At 40.3% G+C, this 21,133-nt stretch overlaps 2 protein-coding genes across 3 annotated transcripts in view; both read right to left on the bottom strand.

The window, feature by feature from the left end:
• The window catches only part of znrf1 (zinc and ring finger 1), a 23,972-nt gene extending 4,796 nt beyond the window's left edge, over window positions 1-19,176 (bottom strand). Inside the window, exons 1-3 of one of the 2 annotated variants that reach the window (XM_077736453.1) lie at window positions 18,278-19,176; window positions 12,831-12,926; window positions 3,531-3,636 (exon numbers count right to left, since the gene is read on the bottom strand). In XM_077736453.1, the coding sequence (XP_077592579.1) occupies window positions 3,531-3,636; window positions 12,831-12,926; window positions 18,278-18,680 (605 nt within the window). In that variant the 5' untranslated portion in view covers window positions 18,681-19,176. The remainder of the gene's footprint in view (window positions 1-3,530; window positions 3,637-12,830; window positions 12,927-18,277) is intronic. The other variant, XM_077736444.1, reaches the window with a different exon arrangement.
• A 759-nt stretch (window positions 19,177-19,935) lies between these two features.
• ldhd (lactate dehydrogenase D) overlaps window positions 19,936-21,133 on the bottom strand; it is a 37,115-nt gene continuing 35,917 nt past the window's right edge. Inside the window, exon 11 of the mRNA XM_077736422.1 lies at window positions 19,936-20,600. Within this exon, the coding sequence (XP_077592548.1) occupies window positions 20,393-20,600 (208 nt within the window). The 3' untranslated portion in view covers window positions 19,936-20,392. The remainder of the gene's footprint in view (window positions 20,601-21,133) is intronic.

Below are 21,133 nucleotides of genomic sequence, written 5' to 3'. Positions count from 1 at the left end.
AAAGAAGTGCTCGCTCCAAAGTTAACCAAAACACCTTTGGAGGTCACTTCTCCTTCACACCTGGACTTCTCGAGACTATGGTTCACAGCAAAAGAACGGTAAATTGTTTTGGGAAGTATCAAACTCTGAAGACGATAAACAGCAAACTCTTGGGAACTGTGGATTTGTTTTGGGAAACGTAGCTTCTCAAGATGGGAAGATTCGACTGACCTACAATAGTTTTGAGAACTGAGACAAATTGTTATGAGACTTTGAATAATGTTTAGATGTCTGTTATGCATGTAGTTTAAATCTTATGAATATATTTGCAAAAGGGACCCCGGGTCTTCAGAATCATCTGACCGGAGGCGCATGTGTATGCATTCTCTTCTTGCAAGAATAAAAGGATATGTTTTCAGATGCCTCTTGCCAATTGAAAGGTGAACTTGGGAATACTTATTGGTGAATCTATTAGGTGGCCAGCCAATCGCAGGGCACGAGGAGACAGACACCCATTCATGCTCACACTCGTACCCAGGGGCAATTTAGAATGTCCGACAGTCTATCTTGCAATCTTTGGAATGCGGGAGGAAATTGTATTACTTGGATAAAACCTGCGCAGGCCCGGAAGAACATGCCAACTCCACACAGGTGGACCAACCTGGATTCAACAAACCCAGGACCTCAGAACAGCATACCTGTCAACTTGTACGTTTTACACGTATTTTATACGTTTTTTTTACCATTTCAAATCATGTATGCCGTACACCGACTTTTGTACGGGGAAAATTTTTGTTTAAAAAAAAATCGCCAATATATATGAAAACCGGTCTCAACAAGACCATTTTGGCTAAAATCCAGATAGTCTCGTAGGCTGTTAGCCAATGACGCTACTGTCATCGATCGTTACTATTGTCACGGTATACCAGGAAAAATTATCCTCAATCGTATGTATTCTTTTTAGTCGTGCGTACGGCAATATCGATAAAGGATGACATGCACATGCGTAGATCTACATAGAGTAAATATCGTGGAAGCAAGCATGGAGGAGCCACCTAGTAAGAAACGAGTTATCACGAGTAAACATGCGTCGTACATTGTTTGGACGGTTTTTTGGGGGTTTGTACGGGGAATCATAATCATTTATAAGGGCAGTTATCGGCAGAGGTTGACAGGTATGGAACAGTGAAGTCGATGGTGCTAACCACTCATGTGCCGGGCCGCCTACTCAACCTAAATGAATGATGTTAAAAATGAATCTAATTTAAAGAATTTCTGCACAGTAATCCCTCAAATATCGTGGATATAAAAAATACAAATACACAAGTACAATTATGTGTATTTATTAAATCATATAGGGCGGTCCGGCGGGTAAGTGGTTAGCGCCTTGGCCTCAAAACTCTGGGATCCTGGATTTTAATCCAGGTCAGTCCACCTGTGTTGAGTTTGCATGTTCTGCGTGGCTTTTCTTCAGGTTCTTGTGGCCTTATCAGAGCAATTACACATTTTTCATACAAGTATTATCAATTGTAAACAACAATCATTCATTAATTTATTTTCTGAACCTTTCATGCCCACAAGCGGTGCAGGGGGTTCTGGAGCCTATCCCAGCTGAGTTCAGGCACCAGGCAGGGGACACCATGAATTGATGGCCAGGCATTCACAGGGTATAGGGAGATGGACAACCATTCACACTGACACTCATAAGTAGGGGCCATTTAGAGCGTTCCACTAGCCTACCCTGTATGATTTTGGGATGTGGGAGGAAACCAAAGTACCTGGAAAAATCCCATGCAAGCCCAGGGAGAACATGCAAACTCCACACAATGGACCCACCTGCGATTGAATCCTCTCCACCAGAACTGTGAGGCCAATGCGCTAACTATTAAACAACTTTGAAAAAGGCAGCACTATTGAAACATTCGATAAGTAACGTAAAGTAAACCATTCACAGTAGGTTTGAACCTAAAAGAGGTGGATCAGTGAAGGTTGTCATCCTCAAAACTAAACTTTTTGGCCAATATATAGCCAACTTTCTAGATAGTACCGAAACATGCCACAAGAAGGCAAGCAGGGTTTGAGTCACAAAAAGGTGACATATTTGCGGATGCAGGTGTGCAACACTAAATGTTGTTTTTGCAAGCACCTATCCACCTACCATCTACCTTAAAATTGTCATCAGTGCTGTTCCACAGGTCAGAGTAAATTACATGCTTAACTCACGACATTCATTTTCACATCCCAAACGTTTCAAATCACACGCGGGTGCTCGAGCCTATCCCAGTTGACTTCGGGCCAGCCAGTTTGTGGCTAGCCAATTGTAGGGCACAAGGAGACAAACAACCATTCAGGCTTACGCTCATACTTAGGGGCAATTTAGAGTGTCCAATCATCATACCACTCATGAATTCTGAATGTGGGAGGAGACCGGAGGACCCGGAGAAAGCCCACACAGGCCTGGGAGAAGATGCAAACTCCACACAGGTCCTCCACTGTGAGGCCGACGCGCGAACCACTCATCTGCCGAGCTGCCCTATTGAAAATCTACATATTATGCTATGAATATTTCATATATTAACCATCCTGACCTTGATGCGAAAAGGTTGGGGCCCGATTCCTACTCGTGGCAGTATAATGATGAGTGCCAATGGTTGTTTGTCTCTCTGTGAGCCCTATGGCTGATCCTCGACCAGTCTAGGGTGTAGTCTCCCTTTTGCCTGAAGTCAGCTGGGTTTGGCTTCAGCAAGCCTTTGGAGGATGTGCGGTATGGAAGATGAATGAATATTTCATACTGGAAAAAAGTTATTCATTTAAACTATTTGTGTGCTACACAACTTGTGCATGTTTTTGGATATTTTAGGGTAAATTTTAAAAAGGTAAAAAATGATTCATAGGTCAGCCGAACATGTTCAAAAGTAGAAATCTGTCAAATTGTTCATTAATTTTTAAAGTGTTTTTTTTAGGGGCTAAAGAAAAATGTTTACTCTTTTTTGTTCTTCACAGACAAACAATGATCTTTTTATGTCATTTTCTTGCCTGACATGCGTGTTACTTCTGCCTTAATCACAGTGTCTCTGGTGTTGGTGTGACACGTCTTTATCAGCTGATGTTACATGAAGGTGTGACTTACACGTCAGAATTGACAGGCAAGTCATGCCCCCTTCTGCACATTCACTAGTGAAACTCTGATGAAGGCAGAAGTCACACACCGAAACATGTCAGGAAAGAAAATGACCTAAAAAGATCGCCGCTGAAGAAAGAATAAAAAGGTTACATACTGAAAGGAGACAAAATGAACTTAATACAACAAAAGGCAAAATTATTATTAGAATTTAAAAGGAGAAAAATGTTATTGTTTATTTATTCTTATATCTCGCTAGTTTGTTTTCAATATATAGTAATGAAAATAAAAATCACACTCACAATTATTAATTTTAATGAAGTTAGACCTCAAGGGTCACGGTCTAAATTGATGAAAAGTGTGCCAGAACAGTAAAATCAAAACATAATTTAATATAACAATGGATGGTGTATTTCTTTTTTTGCATTACCTTTTGTGGTAGATACAGAGGCACGGCAGTCTGGCTATAGTGTCTCCTTGCTGAAGTTCTTCAAGACAGATCACACACTCACCGGCATCACTCGCCAACACATCATCTAAGGTGACAAGCACATAAACAGCTCAAACTATCTACTTTCACCACCCAACTGCATGGTCATTAAGTGAACAAAGGGCCACTGTGGGTGGAGGTTTTTTGTCTAAACGAACATGAAGATACCTTTTCACCAGTCTGTTGACTTAGAACTGTGTTCAGTTGGTTGCAGTCAGGTGCTCATCGTTTAAGCATATTGGTCAATGGTTGATCTATCCCTATTTTTTTGGTTGGAAAAAAACATCAGGACCCATAGCAGCTCTTTGTGGAATAATTGCTACCCCTTATCAAATGGTTACATTTATGACTTAGTAAAAACAACAAGTAAGGTTGCTATAGCACATAAAGTAGGCCCTCTTCCGTTTAGTTTCAATACTTTAGTTTCAACACTGTAGCGGCCAGCGTTTTAGTGTGTTTTTCCCCTAGAAAATGACATTGGTATATATGTACAGTAATCCCTCCTTTATCGTGGCTTCAGTGCATCAATTTTTTTTCTGGGGGAATTTTTTTTTGTTAATTATTATTTTTTGTAAGTTCATAGAAATGTGAAAATCCACGCTGTCCTCCGCTTGCTACGAGGTCTCAGCACTGAATTAAAAAAAACTATTACTTTTCTTATCATTTTTTTTGGATAGGAGTGACCCTACTTCGCAATTTTTCATTTATCGCAGCCATGTCTGGTCTACATTAACCCTGATAATCGAGAGATTACTGTAAATGGTGAACTTATGTAGGAAATCGGTACTACATGAACACTGCCCCAACCACCCAATGGTTCAGTGGTTATTCTGCCTCCCTTTGGTGTGGGCAGTCTGGGTTCGATTTCCACTTAGTAGCAGTGTGAGTGGTTGTCTGTCTCTCTGTGTGTCCTGCGACTGACTGATGACCAGTCTAGGGTGCTTTCGCCCTAAGACAATTGGGTTAGGCTCCAGCAACCCTTTCATGGATGGGCAGTATGGAAGATGAATGAATGAATGGATGAACACTGTCGATACAAACACATTTTATCCCGTCTAATCGAGTTGTGAACTAAGTCAATTCAACACATAAAAGGAAGTGGAGCAGTCAATAAGTAGGGTGTTCAATTGTTTTGATCCAAATATTTTCCTTGAGACTGCTTCGACCAGGTGACAAATGACGTGTGGCCAATGTATGTTTTTTGGGGGAAGGAATTAGGTGGAGGCTAAATTGACTGTAGTTCTGAGTGTAAGTGGGAATGATTATTCAATATTGGTTAATATTGAAATTGGAACCAAAATAACAAGCATTACTCAATGTTGTTGGCCCCAACTAATGTCGCCAAAAGTGTACTGTGTAAACAAATCCTATTGTTAATCTCATATGATAAATTATTAGCTTTTCAATCGCCATGCTTGGTTGTATAGTCAAGGGTCTTAAATGTAATATATTTACCATTCAGTAGATCTGATGTGAATGGAGCCCAAGAGGCTTCCGTGCGGGCTTTCTTCCTTTTCTCAGTCAAAGGTTGTACCATAAAATCTCATGTTCTTTGAAACTTATTACTTCTTCCTTTGAGCCACTTTCATATTCCATAAATACAAGGATGGTACAGTGATTGGATTGGATAACTTTATTCATCCTGTATTAGGGAAATTTCATTGTGACAGTAGCAACAAAAGGCATAGTTATAAGTTAGACAGTACAGTTGCAAGGCCACAGAACAAAAAAGCAAAAGCACAAAGTACAAAGCAAATCAAAGTCAATGGGATCATTAAGAATCACCAAATCAAATCATTACGACAGAAAAGCAGCAAAAACCCGAAACGAGCAAGAGTGGACGGAGCTACCGCCGGCTGCGGCTTGAGCAACACCATTTTGGTTGCGGTAGCTAAAACGGATACAGACTCAAAAAGACGTTGTAAAGTTGGGCAAAAACTGGAACCAGACACAGGAAGTCTTCCACGAGATGGGAACTTCTGCAGACTGTGACCGTGGTAGAGAATATGCAGTTGCTCTTCCAAGCTTATCCGCACAGTTCCTCAGTAGTCTGGAGCTGAAGAAAACAGCAGCAGGGCAGAACTCCTCGACTCTGTTGCTGGTAAGTGCTGATGGCTCTTCCTTCTTATCCCACGATGGAATGGTTGGTCAGAAGCGTTGCCTCTTCTCCCGGCACTTTTGTCCAGCTCCGAAACTCCGGCGGCACCGAGGTGTTGCTCCTTCGACTGCGTATTGTAACAGCTATTTCCATGTGTGTGACAGCGTAGGCATGGCTGAATGGTTCCAAAAAAGAAAAAGCCAAAAGAAGCCAGGCTAACAGAACAAGGAAAGTTGTAAAAACATTAAAGTAAAAAGTATAAAGTACAAAGTAAAGTAAAAAGGAATGTATTAAGAAATATTAAAATGTCATTTGGGCTGTGTTACACGAAAAACAAGTGTACAGAACTACTGCCACTGGCTCCCGCGTGAACGGCGCCATCTAGACAATGCACATACATCTAATAGTTCTGATTTCGAAGATTCATTGCCCAGTGGGTACAAACCATCCTGTGTGCGGTATGCATGTTCTCCTCATTCCTGTGTCTATTTTCTCTGGACACGGCAGTTTCCTCCCAAATCTCCAAAACATGCATAGTAGGCTGGTTGAACACTCTAAATTGTCCAATTGTTGTGAGTGTGAGCGTGAATGATTGTTTGTGTCAATGTTCCCTGAGATTGGCTGGCAAACAATTCAGTGTGTCCTAGTGCACAACCCTTGTAAGGTTTGGTGGAATGGAAAATGAGTGAATGAATGACAAACACAATGAATAGTACTCTAAATACTCTTTTTCAATTGAGAGATATGCCCACTGCCGGCTCCTGTTCTCCCGTTACATTACTGTTCAATCCACATGTTACATAAACTCGGCGACCGTCCGTGCATTTTCTCGTAGGGCCTTCAAAGAATCAATCCAACCCTCAAAAACTATTGTATGGCTATAAAACCTTGTGTGTCCGGTCGATTGGTCGCCGGTATTTTCGTCGCTTTCTTTTGGTCGCCGGCCTTTTGGTCGCCAGGAGAAAAAGTAAGAAAAAATGAAAGGAAGCTAACAGACAATTTGGAATTATTTAATAAGTATTGATGGACAAAATCTAATAATATATGATTCATATATTTCTTTGGCCAGCAGAGAAGGCCTTGAAGGCCCCGACGGCCGCCACTGCCAAACATTCTATTCAGCATATTTTTGAAAATTAATGTAGAAACAGTACCAATGCAATAGCACACAAAATACTGCTCTTCTTACGAAAAATCCAAGTTGCGAACGTAGTTCTGGAACCAATTAATTCACAAGTAAAAGCACCACTGCATGCACATAACTTCTAGTTTTCTGAATCAACAGAATTTGCCGTTGCAGTGTTCTAGGTAGAATATAGGGCAGATTAGGACATGGGGATAAACTGTGAAGTGCACTAAGAGACAGGAAACATATGCACTGACTGCAAATCAGCTTAGTTGCTCAAACAACGTCCCATCAACCTGCTCTCCCTCACATCCTATTTTCTATTGTTCATGGTAGCAATCGCTCAGTGTCTCTCATCCCTTGAAAGCATCGAAATGAGATTGCAATAGAATCTCTATGACGCAGGCCTTAGCTGTTGTTCACAATTCTCCAGTGGGCAGATCAAAAGAGGAAAATAGGTCAATTGATTCCCAAAACATTACTGATTGACTGGCCTAAAATTGACAAGGACATATCAATCCTTCAACACTTTGCTGGCTCAACTTCAAGAAATCTATAGTTTTTATTAAACTCTAAATGCTCTCTTAAGTCATATTCTTTCATATTCAGTATACAGTGACGTACCTCAACGTACGATCTTAATTCGTTCCGGGACTGAGCTCGTATGTCGAGCTTCTCGTAACTCGAGCGAACGTTTCCCATTGAAATGAACCAAAAACAAATTAATTCGTTCCAACCCTCTGAAAAAAAAAAAAACAGGATATTGGATTGGAAAAACAGTTTTATTTGTTTTATTCGCCATTTATATATGTAACAAATAACGAGGGTTTAATAGTACTAAAATGTGTTTAATTGAACTAGGGGACTTTATCCACGGCAACACACCCGTAACCGAACAAACCAATTTAAATTAACTTGGATTGATATATTCAGACACACTCAAACATACGTTTAATGTAACTTAACACAAAACTGAATTATTATTTTGTTTTCATCTTTTTTTACCTTTGTTCTACGGGTTGACTCCACCTGGATGTTCAGCCGGAGTCTTCAAAACAAACACATCTAGTGTTGCTTGCTTTTTCCTTCCCTTCAAAATATTTCGAGAACGACACGCACAAATGTCATTACAATACAATAACGCGCGACCACTTGCCAGCTTGTCAGGGTGCCTCTTTTCTTCAAAATCCGAAAACTCTTGCCACTTCACTAGCATGTCGTTGATATCCTTTGTAGCCAGGGTAGGTTTATACCCCCAGGATAGTGCCTTCTCCTCTGCCATGATGGATGTCCACCTGGGCATTTTCTTCCAAAAAAGACAAGTTTTGTCGCAGTTGAACACTTGTTGGGGGATGTAATTTTCCTGGGTGATAATCGAGGCAAATGTGTCGATAAATTCCACCGCAGCTTTCGAATTGGAACTTCCTGCTTCCCTGTGTCTAATAACCAAGTGTATTCCAGATCTTTTAAAAAAAAAATTTAACCAGCCATGACTCGCTTTGAAGCATTCTGACGGTGTTGAAGGTTCCCCCTTTTCAGATCCTTTCTATGTTATAAAAATCCATGTTAATTCCGCTGGCTTTTTCACATATTGTTGACACGGTCACGGTATCTCCTGCTAACTGTTTATCTTTTATGCAGAATAATAGAAGGCTCTCCATCTCGTCATGAATGCCACTGCGCCCGCGGGAAATTATACCTAGTCCTTTGGAAGGCCTCTTCTCCTTAATTGCGTCCTTCTGCTTCAGGATGCTGGATATGGTTGACTTATTCCTCTCGTCTTGCCCAGTGCTCGTAGATATATTTTATACACGTAAGAGATGCGGCAAAAATACAGTGCCACGGCCACCTGGCTTACTCGAATCTCGAAATTTTTCTCATATATAGGGCGAATTATTTGATCGAAATTTTCATCGTATCTCGAAGATCTTGTAGGTAGAGCTACTCGCATATAGAGGTACAACTGTATATTTTTTAGCTACATCTGCTCACTCTTTGTGAAAATATACATTCTCTGTTCATTGCAGTGCAGATACATTTTGTATTCAATTAAAACTGATCAAATTATAATTTTTCCAGATGCTAAATTAATTAAATTTGGGATCTTTAAAAAGAATGTGAACCATGTAAATAACAATTTTAATAAGGGGATGTTGTTAAAAATAACTTAACTTCCCGAGATTGCCAAAAGTTATCTTTTCCCCCAGCCCTCCTAAGGACCCAGAATCTTGTGAGTCAACCCCACATTTACCCAAATATTGGACTTTTTTTACTATCGCGTTGAACTCACTAATCAGAAGCTCCTGCTAGTTGTGGACAGATCATGAACAACAAGCTAATCTTAGTTTAATCACTTATCATAGAGATGATCAATATCAGGCTGATGTGGGTTTATGTACATCAGTACCTTGTTAGACTTACTATTCTAATAAAATTAGGGTGACACCAACATTCCCTCTAAACTGCAAAACTGCACAATTGCACACTGGTCCCACACTCTTAGCGCTCAAGAATACCTGTCCAGCACAGTGAATACACTGCAAATGAATTAGATATATACATTGGTACCCCGAGATACAAGCTTAATTCAAAAAATCTACAGTTTTCATTCAACTCTAAATGTTCTCTTAAGTCATAGTCTTTCATGTTCAGTATACAGTGGTACCTCGACATACGATCTTAATTCGTTCCGGGACTGAGCTCGTATATTGATATTCTCGTAACTTGAACAAACATTTCCTATTTGCACGGCAAAGCCCTCGTAATGTAACATAAACAAATTTAAATGAACTTGAACACTGGAAAAAATGCAACGCTCCGCCTAGTGCTTGTAGATATCATAAACAGCCTCTCATGTTTTGGCCACCTGGCTTTCTCGTATCTCAAAATTTGTCTCATATCAAGAGATAATTATTTGCTCGAAATTTTACTCGTATCTCGAAATGCTCATATGTTGGAATGCTCGTATGTACCACTGTATAACTTTTTTTCTGTGTCATTCAGAGAGTGACAGGTGTGCAGCCAATCATAGGATATGATATAATTAGGTTAAGCAGCCAATCACAGCATTGACAGTAAGTTTTAAGTGACGCTATTGCTAAATCTGCTAAAGTAAATCCCGGTGAGGGAGGGACAAAGGGGCAGAACGTTTGGAATCAATTCAACCTTCAAAAATTATTTTATGGCTATAAAACCTCTACTGTAGCTACAGCTTGCGACACATAAAAAAATCATCAATAATAACCTCATACAATTGAAATATTATTTCGGAATACTGCCATATTTTACTCACCAAAAATCCCTTTTACCTGTACACAATATCCATCCTCCTTTATTTCCTCCTTCTTTTCGATCACCATCGAAGCTAATGCTGAAAGTCGAGCCTATACTGCCGTATTTCTGGCAAATGTTTTTATTCGATTTAGTGCTGAAAATGTTCGTTCCCGGTTGTGACAGGCTTGCTTGCTTTGGAGTTGTCCGACCTTTATTAACGACGTCCAGTTTTTTTTCTTGAAAAGTCCGTCTTGAAAATGGCTATGACAATAAATGTCCAATAAAATCAATTTCTTCTCCTTCAACCAATGCGGGTTGAAAAAACAGCTATTAAATCAACACAACAATATATTTGCTTTTGCAGCTTGCTCCAGATATCGTTTGGTAGCTCTGGTTAGTCCACTCTATCACTAGCCAATCATAGTTGGTGAAAGCGATGACGTATCCATACACCTGTGAGAAGGCAATGACATATCCCTACGTCTGCGAGAAGGCCTTGGTGACCACAAAATTAATTCTGATTGGTTTAAGCAACAGTCTAATCGACGCTTGTTTAATGCAGCAGAGCCTGCAGAACTGATTGTGAAGGTCTTGGGGCAGATTTCTGACCCAGGCAACAAATAATGGCTGAAATGTGATTGGTTACTCACTCGTAAAAATTCATGAAAAATCATATTGGAACAAAGGTCAAGGCACAAGTACAGCATCATGGAGATGCAGCTCCTTTCAATTGGAGACCAGCCGAGTCTTGGGAGGTACCAGAGGAGAGCAACTTTATCAAGTCTATTTCAAAATAAATAAAATGCAGGATGCTCCAAGTGTATTCACATGTTGGTTGATGTTGGAATTTTTGAGACATTACGCAAAGTAACTTGAATTTCTTTTGTATCCTGACACAAAATTTCTTTTTGATGCGTTTTGCAACCTGAATAATTTGTATGTAGAGACATTATAATTAGTGGTACCACTGCAGTTGCCTTTGATCACATAATTTTTTGTTTGCCCCCTGAGGTTTTGGTTGTACTTGAATACTTGATATTGAACGTTTTCAATATTAATTTTTTTTTAGTCAACACCAGCCTGTCTGGCCGCTCTGTTTCCTTGCACCTGGGTACTTGCTTTGATTTCACCTGCTGGTCTGTTACTCGTGGCAATTGCGTTCTTGACACTAAATCGGTGGCCAGCCGATCACAAGGAGACCGACAACCATGCACAATCACACCCATAACCTTCTGTGCAATAACTTTGGGGGTGCAATAACAATGTGCAATATCTTAGAAATCTGTGCAATATTTTAGAATCTGCAATTTTTCAGAATTTGTCCAATATTTTAGAACTTATTATTTTAGAATTCACCTAGCTAGGAATGTGATTTTTTTTAATACTTTTATACTACTATTTATGTTGTTGTTTTTTTACTGGGAAAACCCTTTGAAAAGCTTGGAGTACCACCACCGATTTTGTTGTACGCAGCTGTGTATGATGACAATAAAGGCTTTTGATTTGATTTGATTGAATTCGAGGGACAACCTTGTACAACCCCCCATACCTAGGAGCAATTTAGAGTGTCCAATCAGCCTACCATGCGTGTTTTTGGAATGTTGTAGGAAACCCACACAGGCCCGGGGAGAACTTGCAAACTCCACACAGGTGGACCGACCTGTATTTGAACCCAGGATCCCAAAGCTGGGAGGCCGATGCGCTAACCACTTGCGGCACTGGGCTGCCCTCTGCACAAAACATTGTCCTTTTCTAGTGGATATGTGAACTACATTACACCCAGTATAAGGTAGAAGCACTCTAAACATTGATTAAATATCAGTTATCCCTCGATTATTGCGGCTTCAACTATTGCGACATGTTTTTTTTTCTTTGTTAATGTTTTTTTTTGTATGTTCGGATAAATAGGAAAATCAACACTGAAACTCACAAGTGGAAGCCACTACCCTGTCCTTCGCCTGCTACTAGACCTCAGCAGTGAAGTAAATATATATTTTTATTTTTTTTAAAATTGGGGTGACACTACATCCAGGTTTTCATTTACCGCGGCCATGTCTGCTTTACATTAACCACAATGCTTTTTATTACAGCTACATTTAAAACTTTAATTTCTTTCAATTGTTGGGAGTACTTACAGCAGGTAATGGGTAGTGTTGTCCGGTATAAAAAAAAGAGTCGCAGGGAGTGCTGGAGTTAACTCCCAGTTAACTATGAACACCAGATGGGTGACACCCTAAATCAGTTGGCAGCCAATCAATCGCAGAGCACAAGGAGACAGACGACCATTTATGCTCACACTCATACCTCAGGGCAATATAGAGTGTTCAAACAGCCTATTCTGCATGTTTTTTTAATGTGGGAGGAAACCAGAGTACACAGAGAAAATGCACAGAAGTCTGGTGAGAACATGAAAACTCCACACAGGGAAGACCAACCAATCAAATCCTTGACCCTGGAACTGTGAGGCTGACGCGCTAACCACTCGGGCACTGGGCCGATGTGTACGTTAACATTTAGAAATAATTATTTATGAATTTAATAATAATAGAATAAAATCAAAATAATAATTGTTCATCATTTTTACATTTTTTTATTTGTGCGCTATTGTGTCGGTACTGTTGCTACATTAATGTTGCATCTTAGATGGTAAGACAAAAGGAAGAGTACATTTTTTATCTGATTTCATATTTCACTCAAGATTAAATCAGTCATTAAGCAAACAAAGTGCTGAGGGGATGCTCACCATTGTATGAGAGTCTAGGCTTGCTCAGACACATGATGAAGTGAACTTCCATTTCACTGGATGCCACAGATTTTGAACAGACAGGACACTTGAATCCTAAAAGAAAATCACAAAATGTAAGTAAAAAAAACCCACACAAAGTGATTTAGGGTAATTTACCAAGACAGACTTTGAGTATTTCATGTCAAAGCAACTTCTATCATGAAATGCTAATGAAAGATTTTTTTTCCTTTGGAATGTGAAATTTCAGGAGTCGTCAATGAACAAAGCAGCATTTTAAATTGTTTGATAAAGCTAAAATAATGAATGAATATACAGTGGCAACTGTAATTACGGATACTTCTACAGAATTTCCAGGTTACAATACCCTTAGATATGCAAATTACTGTTCAAATTCACGAAAACAAGATCCAAGTTACAAAATCCCCCAAAGCACAAATAAATTACCTGGATTTGTCATGGTAGTGTTGCGTTCTGCTTGACAATTTTACTACACTCCACTGGCCTCTCATTGGCTGTGTAACAACAACAACTCTCTATTGACCGTCATCTGTCATCAAGGAGTTTTAACTGTTTTCTTCCCCATAATTGAGTTTTTTGATTGTAGAGAAAGCAACTTTTTTCTTTATTCAAAATTACTGGTGTGGCTGAAATGGCCGTTATCCTTCGATGATACAGCAAGGAAATATGGCCATAGTCCACCACTTGGGCCTCCTAGTACTTGATGGCAGGATTTGTTAAGGTATTATTGGTGAGAAAGAACTCAGATGTTTACATTATCCTCAGAAAATTGAGTGCATTTTCCGTGTATTCTACACACAGTAAATTACATACACACAGATGAATTTCAAGTAGAGCCATCATCAGAGATCTTAAGGGGGCATACAAAATGCATGTGATTACACTATAATTATTATTCTGTCTTGTTTATATTTTGAATTAGCCTAAAGGCAGCTCAGAATTATTATGAGGGTTGTTTTGTAGCAAACGGAATCCCACCGACAGCACATACAAAAAACACATTTAACCCGACTCTGTGGCACTTATTTGAAAATAGAACTTGCACGGGGCGACCCGGCGACTTGAGGGTGAGCATGTTGGCCTAACAGCTCTGGGTTCAAATCCAGGTCGGTCCACCTGTGTTGCATGTTCTCCAGAGGGCCTGCGTGGGATTTACCCGGGTACTCTGGTTTCCTCCCACAATAAAAAAACATGCATTGTTGGCTGATCGAACCCTCTAAATTACACCTGGGTATGAGTGTGCGTGTTTGTCCGTCTCCTTGTGCAATGCCATCGGCTGGACATCAATACAGGGTATCCCCTGCCTCATCTGGCATAGGCTCCAATTAGAATTCAGTTTTGTGTAAAGTTTAAATGTATGTTTGAGTGTGTTTGTATATATTAATCCAAGTTAATTTAAATTTGTTTGTTCGGTTACAAGAGCGTTGCCATGGAAAGTAACCCCCAAACCCGAAAATCATTAAGAAGAAGAACATCCTGTCAGGAGAAGATGATTCCTCTGGATACCAACATGATTAGAACCAAAGCCAAGACCTTTTACAATAGCTTATCTCCTGATGAAGACAATGAAGATAAACCTCAGCTTCCTTCCATTGCAGCCTCTTCGGCAAGCAGACAGGGAGGCAGTGAAACGTGGCGTAGAGAAAGAGCCCCCTCATATAGTTCAAAAGAATGGTTGGAGCAAGTTTTTAACATGGATGAGGATGCCTTCACTGACATTCTTTAACAAAGAAAACACGCAGAATGCTGCTGGCTTAATGTTAAAACCAACCTTAATCTACAAGTTTGACCACCCTAATGCTTTTAAAAAGAGGAATAAAGCCATGCTACCTGTCTACTGGATAAACAACAGGAAAGCCTGGATCACAAAAGCCCTCAAAATGACTGGTTCTTAAACTGTTTCTTCCCGAACGCAAAGCCGTACCTCGTTGAAATAGGGCCGCCCTTCAAGGTCCTTCTAATGGACTTGAATTAAATTGACTACCTATATTGTCATTATGCAAGTATAATAGACTGTGACTAAAACTCCCATTAACCTGTTTTTGCTGTGATTACAGTATTTAAAGTATTCAAATTTTATATATATATACAATATATTTAGATATTAAAACACTAGAAGCTGTAACTCGTTGAAAGGGGGCCGCCCTTCAAGGTCCTTCTAATGGACTTGAATTAAATTGACTACCTTTATTGTCATTATGCAAGTATAATGGACTTGGACTAAAACTCTCATTAACCTGCTTTTGCTGTGATTACACTATTTAAAGTATTTTCATTTTTTTTATATATAGAATATATTTAGATATTAAAACATTAGTCTTTTCACATGCATATGACTCTTGATATTTATTAAAAACACTTCTTGATATTTCCAATAGTGTACTCGTATTTTGAATTGGCACAAAAACATGTAGTATAGTTGCAATAATAGGGGTGATCCTACTTGGCGGCTTTTCGATTATCGCGGCCACTTCTGGTATACATTATCTGTGATATTCAAGGGATTACTGTGTAGCTCAAAACAATCTATTTACACACAAATGGTGCAGAGATATAATGTACATACAAAATATTCAACAATACAACAGAATGACTATATACCGGATAAAAGTTTACACAGCACATTGCAAAATTGCATGACACAAGAAATTGAAAATTCACATGACGGGGGCTACGACAACAACCACTCCGAGTCCCGCTTCCTAGTATCTTTTTGACAAACGCCCGATCCATTGCCCACAATTTTTGGCGTGGATCTGCCTTCTACAGGCGAACTGAGGGAGGGTAAGTAAGAAGACAGTGAGAGGTAAGTGATACATTTTATTCTTGTTACCATCGGTGAGGCAACAAGAGGTGATGCGATGTTTCCATCGTGGCGGAGTGGTAACAAGTCTGACTATGTCAGTTAAGGAGTCTTGCCTGGGATGGCGGACCAGTGGAGAAGCACTATACAATTTCGTCATACGCAGCTGAGGGTATGATGACTACTAGGCTTTTTGTCAAGTCAATGATGACGACAATGCCTATGTCTGAATAAAATTTTTTTTTAAAAAAATTAATTATTGATTTTTTTCATATTGATTTTATTATTTTGTCACTGCTATACCGCACAGTCAATTGTTGCAAAGTGAAATTGACCAAAAAAAATTACATATATCCACAAAATCCGAACTCCCAGTTTAAGAAGAAACCCCGACACTGATTGAACCATAGACCAGGAGGGGACGGGTGCTGACGTCAAATAAGTTGTTCATGACCATTCACTGGAGTATGCACACCAGTGAGGTTTCTCTAGAAAGTTGAAAACAATAAAATGACCGTTTCATCTCAAACTTTTAGTATATCACTTATACTACACATTCTGACAGGCACGGACGGGAGCATTTGTGTTTCTTTGGTAACAAGCCCAGAATACAAGTAGGTTCCAGAATTTGTTCACGATAGTTAACACTATGTAACCTTAACACAACAGTGTCCAGTCCACATCCAAGTCATTATCTTACTCAAACTATTGCTAAATTTTCATTGATGATTACTATTTTACAGCGACCCTAATGAGAATAAAACGGTTCAGAAAATGAGATGAGATTATTATTTTACTGGGTTCTCCCATCCCTACTTCTGACTGCCACTCCTACTGCTTTTTTCCATCCATTCTGTATTCCTAACATTTATAACATCAGTGACAAGCAAGCCACAACAACTGTACATTTGACATCCAAATTGTTATTCCCGTGCTATGAACCGACAAGGGACTTCGGTAATGAGAGCCTTGGGCCTAAATTTCGTCAGCAGTAGATGTTAGAACATCCTATTGGTGTGCACCTCACAACTTCCCATTTTGATGTCTGCACTCCTGTTGTAGCCTACATCTACTGGGATCTCATCTCATCTCATTTTCTGAACCGCTTCATCCTCACTAGGTTCGCGGGGGTTGCTGGGGCCTATCCCAGCTGACTTTGGGCCAGAGTTGGGGGACATTATGAATTGGTGGCCAGTCAATCGCAGGGCACAAGGAGACATGCAATTTAGAGTGCCAGATCAGCCTACGGTGGATGCCTTTGGAATGTGGGAGGGTCCCGGAGAACCCGGAGAAAACCCACACAGACCTGGGGAGAATACGCAAACTCCACACAGGCGGACCGACCTGTATTTGGACCCAGGTCTCCCACTGTGAGGCCGACGCGCAAACCACTCAACCACCGGGCCGTCGTGCACTGGGATCACGTGGCTTATAATTTGTGTACCGTAATAGTTTTGAAGGTTTTGTACAAACTGAAAATTCACATCAATCTACTTCTTTTCGTACCATACAGTTTTCCTCTTGTCGAGGTTCTTTCCATTCTTCCTTAGACTGTAATCATTGAGCTAATTGACTGAGCCATATTTAGCCACAGGCTTATTAGTGTAATTTCCCACAACAGGTTAATGACCAACAGAAGCTAAGCAACAGTCCTTTTTGAGGAGGGGAGGGGGTGGAGGGGCTTATATACAATCTTGAATTCAAAACTGACCTACCCCAATATTATGAGTATTTGCAAGGTCTAGTGTTTACATCTTTAAGCCAAATATAAACATTAGACGCAAGTGTACATTCTGTATAATGCAATTGATTGAATGAATTATATTGGCATTATACAAGTAGTACAATGAGATAGTGTTATGTATGTATGTATGTATGTGTGTGTGTGTGTGTGTGTATGTATGTATGTATATATGTATGTGTGTGTGTATGTATGTATGTATGTATGTGTGTATGTATATATGTATGTGTGTGTGTATGTATGTATGTGTGTATGTATATATATATATATATATATATATATATATATATATATATATATATATATATATATATATATATATATATATATATATATATATATATATATATATATATATATATATATATATATATATATATATATATATATATATATATATATACACACACACACATTTACATATATATACATATATACATACATACGTACATATATATATATATATAATGATGATAAAGTGGTTCAGATAATAAGATATATAAATAGGTATATATAAATAATATATAATAAGTGTATAGTATGCAAGATAGAACAGGAGCCCCACATAAATATGAATCATTATTTACTTCTCTGTCAGTTTAATTCAAAATGAGTAAATCCAAGAAATCATTTGGATTTTTTTTTCACAATGCCCATGTCACAGGGCAAAATGCCTTTCAGCACGGTACTAACAACCGTTTTAGATGCAATGTGCGTTTTGGTTTCGACGGGTGGTCACGGCTATCCGTCAAATACATCGGCCTTTTCTTTTCAAGATTCCTGTCGTGTATGTGTGCGCCGCTCATGTCTACCGTATGGGGTGATGCACTACAATGAACGCGCGATGACTCTCATTCGTGGAGGTGTGGCGAACGCTCTTACCGCTGTGAGCACTGAACCAGCGGGGAGCGATGTGCAGGGGCAAGGTGTCAGCCAGCGACCCCCGGGACCTCAAATAAAGCACCCCGTCGGCGTGATGCCGTCCACCGCCACCGTCCTGGTAGCCTGCTCCGTGAGAGGCGGCAGGAATTCCCGTTGAGCCACCTCCAGCTCGATCTGAGTCCGTGCCTCTGGGAGTGTAAAAGCCGAAGGGCACAGTGGGTGTTTGTTCGATCCCCATCGTGGCCATCGTGGCCACCGAGCTCACCGAGCGGCTCCGCAGGCCCATAGTGCCGCTCGACCGGTAGTGGCCGTAGTGGGCCGATGTTGGTACCGCGCTGTCATCCGTGGAAACACCGGGAAAAGCACCCCGGGACCGCCCCGCCGTGCTCTGTTTCCCCCCCATCCAACAAACGGGGGTTGTTGGTCGAATAGGAGGGGGCTCGACTCGATCCGCAAAGGGTCGAGGGAGCCGTAACAGGCTGTCGCCCCCTCCTCTCACTTTTGTCTGCCCCTCGAGGCGCCTGCCTGCTTTTCCTTGCGCTCGCTGCCGTGTGTCTGACTCCGCAAGCTCGTCAGCTATGACTCTGTGCAGACGCAACAGCTCGTGTCCCCGTTGAGCGGATCATCGGCCAGGCCGAGCGTCTGGATTCAGCACTCCCACAAACAGAACCAGGACGAGGCAGCCACGCTAAATGACGCAGAGATCCCAGGATGACAGGCGCACGCAGCCGGACGCGCATGTACAAGGTTTCTCCTGCTTGTCCCAGGTGATGGACGTGGTGTGCCTCGACAGGCGGCAAGCAGCAGCTAAATAGCAGCGCTGCAATATTGGCTCCCTAGCTTCCGTCTCACCTCAGATCAGCGATGGGTTTTTTTTATGTTCGATCTGGAAGTCACCAGTCTTTGATATTTTCTTTTTAGAGAAAGCACGCAGTGACAAGAAGAAAAAAAAAAACAAAGAGGATTGTTTTTGTAGGCGTTAAAAGTTACCAGGATGGATTACGAGCTCATCGGGGGCAAGTTTGATGTTGTTCCCTGACAGAAAAAGAGACTTATTATTATTATTATTATTATTATTTTTAACTCTGGGCAGCTTGACGGTTGAGTGTTTAGCACGTGGGCCTCACAGTAGGGGCCCTGGGTTCAAATCCGGGTCTGTCCACCTATGTGGAGTTTGCATGTTCTCCCCAGGCCTGCATAGGTTTTCTCCGGGTACTCCGGTTTCCTCCCACATTCCAAAGACATGCATGGGAGGCTGATTGGACACTCTAAATATGTGTGTGGGCGTGAATGGTTGTTTGTCTCCTTGTGCCCTGCGATCCCTGGTCTCCCAACAACGTACTAACCACTTCCGCCACCGGGATATCCCACTTTATACATTTTCCTGTATTTTGTCACCACTTGTAGGCTTCAATATAAATATACGACAAATTGCAGTGATCCCTAAATATGACAAAACAAAGCAAAATATTATGCAGGGGAAAATGATTAGTAAAGAAAAGCAATTAATTTATTATTAAAGTTGATATTTCCTATGAGTTCTCTTTTAACCTTTTCACAAATACCCCACTGGTAATGTTCCCACCATATGCAAAATTATTAGCATTCACACATTGTTATTTTGGTAAATACATAATGATATCAAAAAAAGAAGCTAGTCTGGACACATTGAAATATTTAATCAATGAACACAATCAGTATTGAATACATAATAATAGATAATTTATAAAAGATGTGCTAAACATGAAATAAATTTAGGTCAACAGCAGAGGGAGACATTGCACAACATGACTAACAGCTGGAGGAGAAAAAAAAAGGATACAGACGCTGCCCGAACAGTTACGTTCCGAGCGCTTCTTCATAAGTTGAATTTGTACGTAAGTTGATTCAGTGCTATATTTTGTAATATAATTTATGTTAAAGGCTTTTACCATGTAAGCAAGTCACATCAAGTAAAAGTTACGGGAATAATTCGCTTTACCCTGGCTAAACTGATCACTATTCATCTGGTGTTGTGAAAGTAAATAATTTTATTATATGGTCCAATATGAAGCAATTTACTTTAATTATCCAATACTTTAGAGGGAGAATGTTCATCCTGTGTACTGCAAATGTTCAATACAATTTGGTTACTTGACTGACAGAAGACTCTCGTGGCAGTAAAACCTTTTCTGGATTCATTATGTTGTTTGGGTCAAGGGTGTCCTTGATGTTTTGCATCACCCGCATAGTCATGGACCCCATCTCTTCATAAAGCAGAGCTCGCTTACCCAAACCCACTCCGTGCTCTCCTGTGCATGTACCATTCATGGCTAGGGCCCGTCTGCCGAGTAAGAGAAAAGTTTAGTTTTTCAGGTGAGACAGAAAGCAAAAAAGAGAATGTATATGAAGCCTTTGGAATGAACTACATTTCTACACGGCTACTGTCAGCCATGGCTGACGTGAACAACAACAAACACCTCTCTCCAAAATTTCCACACGTCTCTAGTCCCCGACCTCTACTCACTCCCACGGTGCAATCAGGAGCAGTAGGAAAACACAACTTCAACATTAGAACTCGATTCGCTCCAACATTTAAGCCACTGAGCGCGGACAGATGCCTATACGTTGGACACTAACTGAGTGTGACTGCAACACCGTATTTTCACTATTAAGCACGTCGTATTTTTAGCCAATAACGAGTGCTATAGCTGTATTTTAGACACACAAAGGCAGCACCGTTCCTTCAGCCGCAGCCAGACATGGCATATACACGTATACGCGTCTGCGCGCCTACGCAGAAAATAAGTAGTATATATTTATATATATATATATATATATATATATATATATATATATATATATATATATATATAT

This window comes from Stigmatopora nigra, chromosome 2 (assembly GCF_051989575.1).
Source record: "Stigmatopora nigra isolate UIUO_SnigA chromosome 2, RoL_Snig_1.1, whole genome shotgun sequence".
NCBI lineage: Eukaryota > Metazoa > Chordata > Actinopteri > Syngnathiformes > Syngnathidae > Stigmatopora > Stigmatopora nigra.
This window is presented reverse-complemented; position numbering and strand designations above follow the sequence as displayed.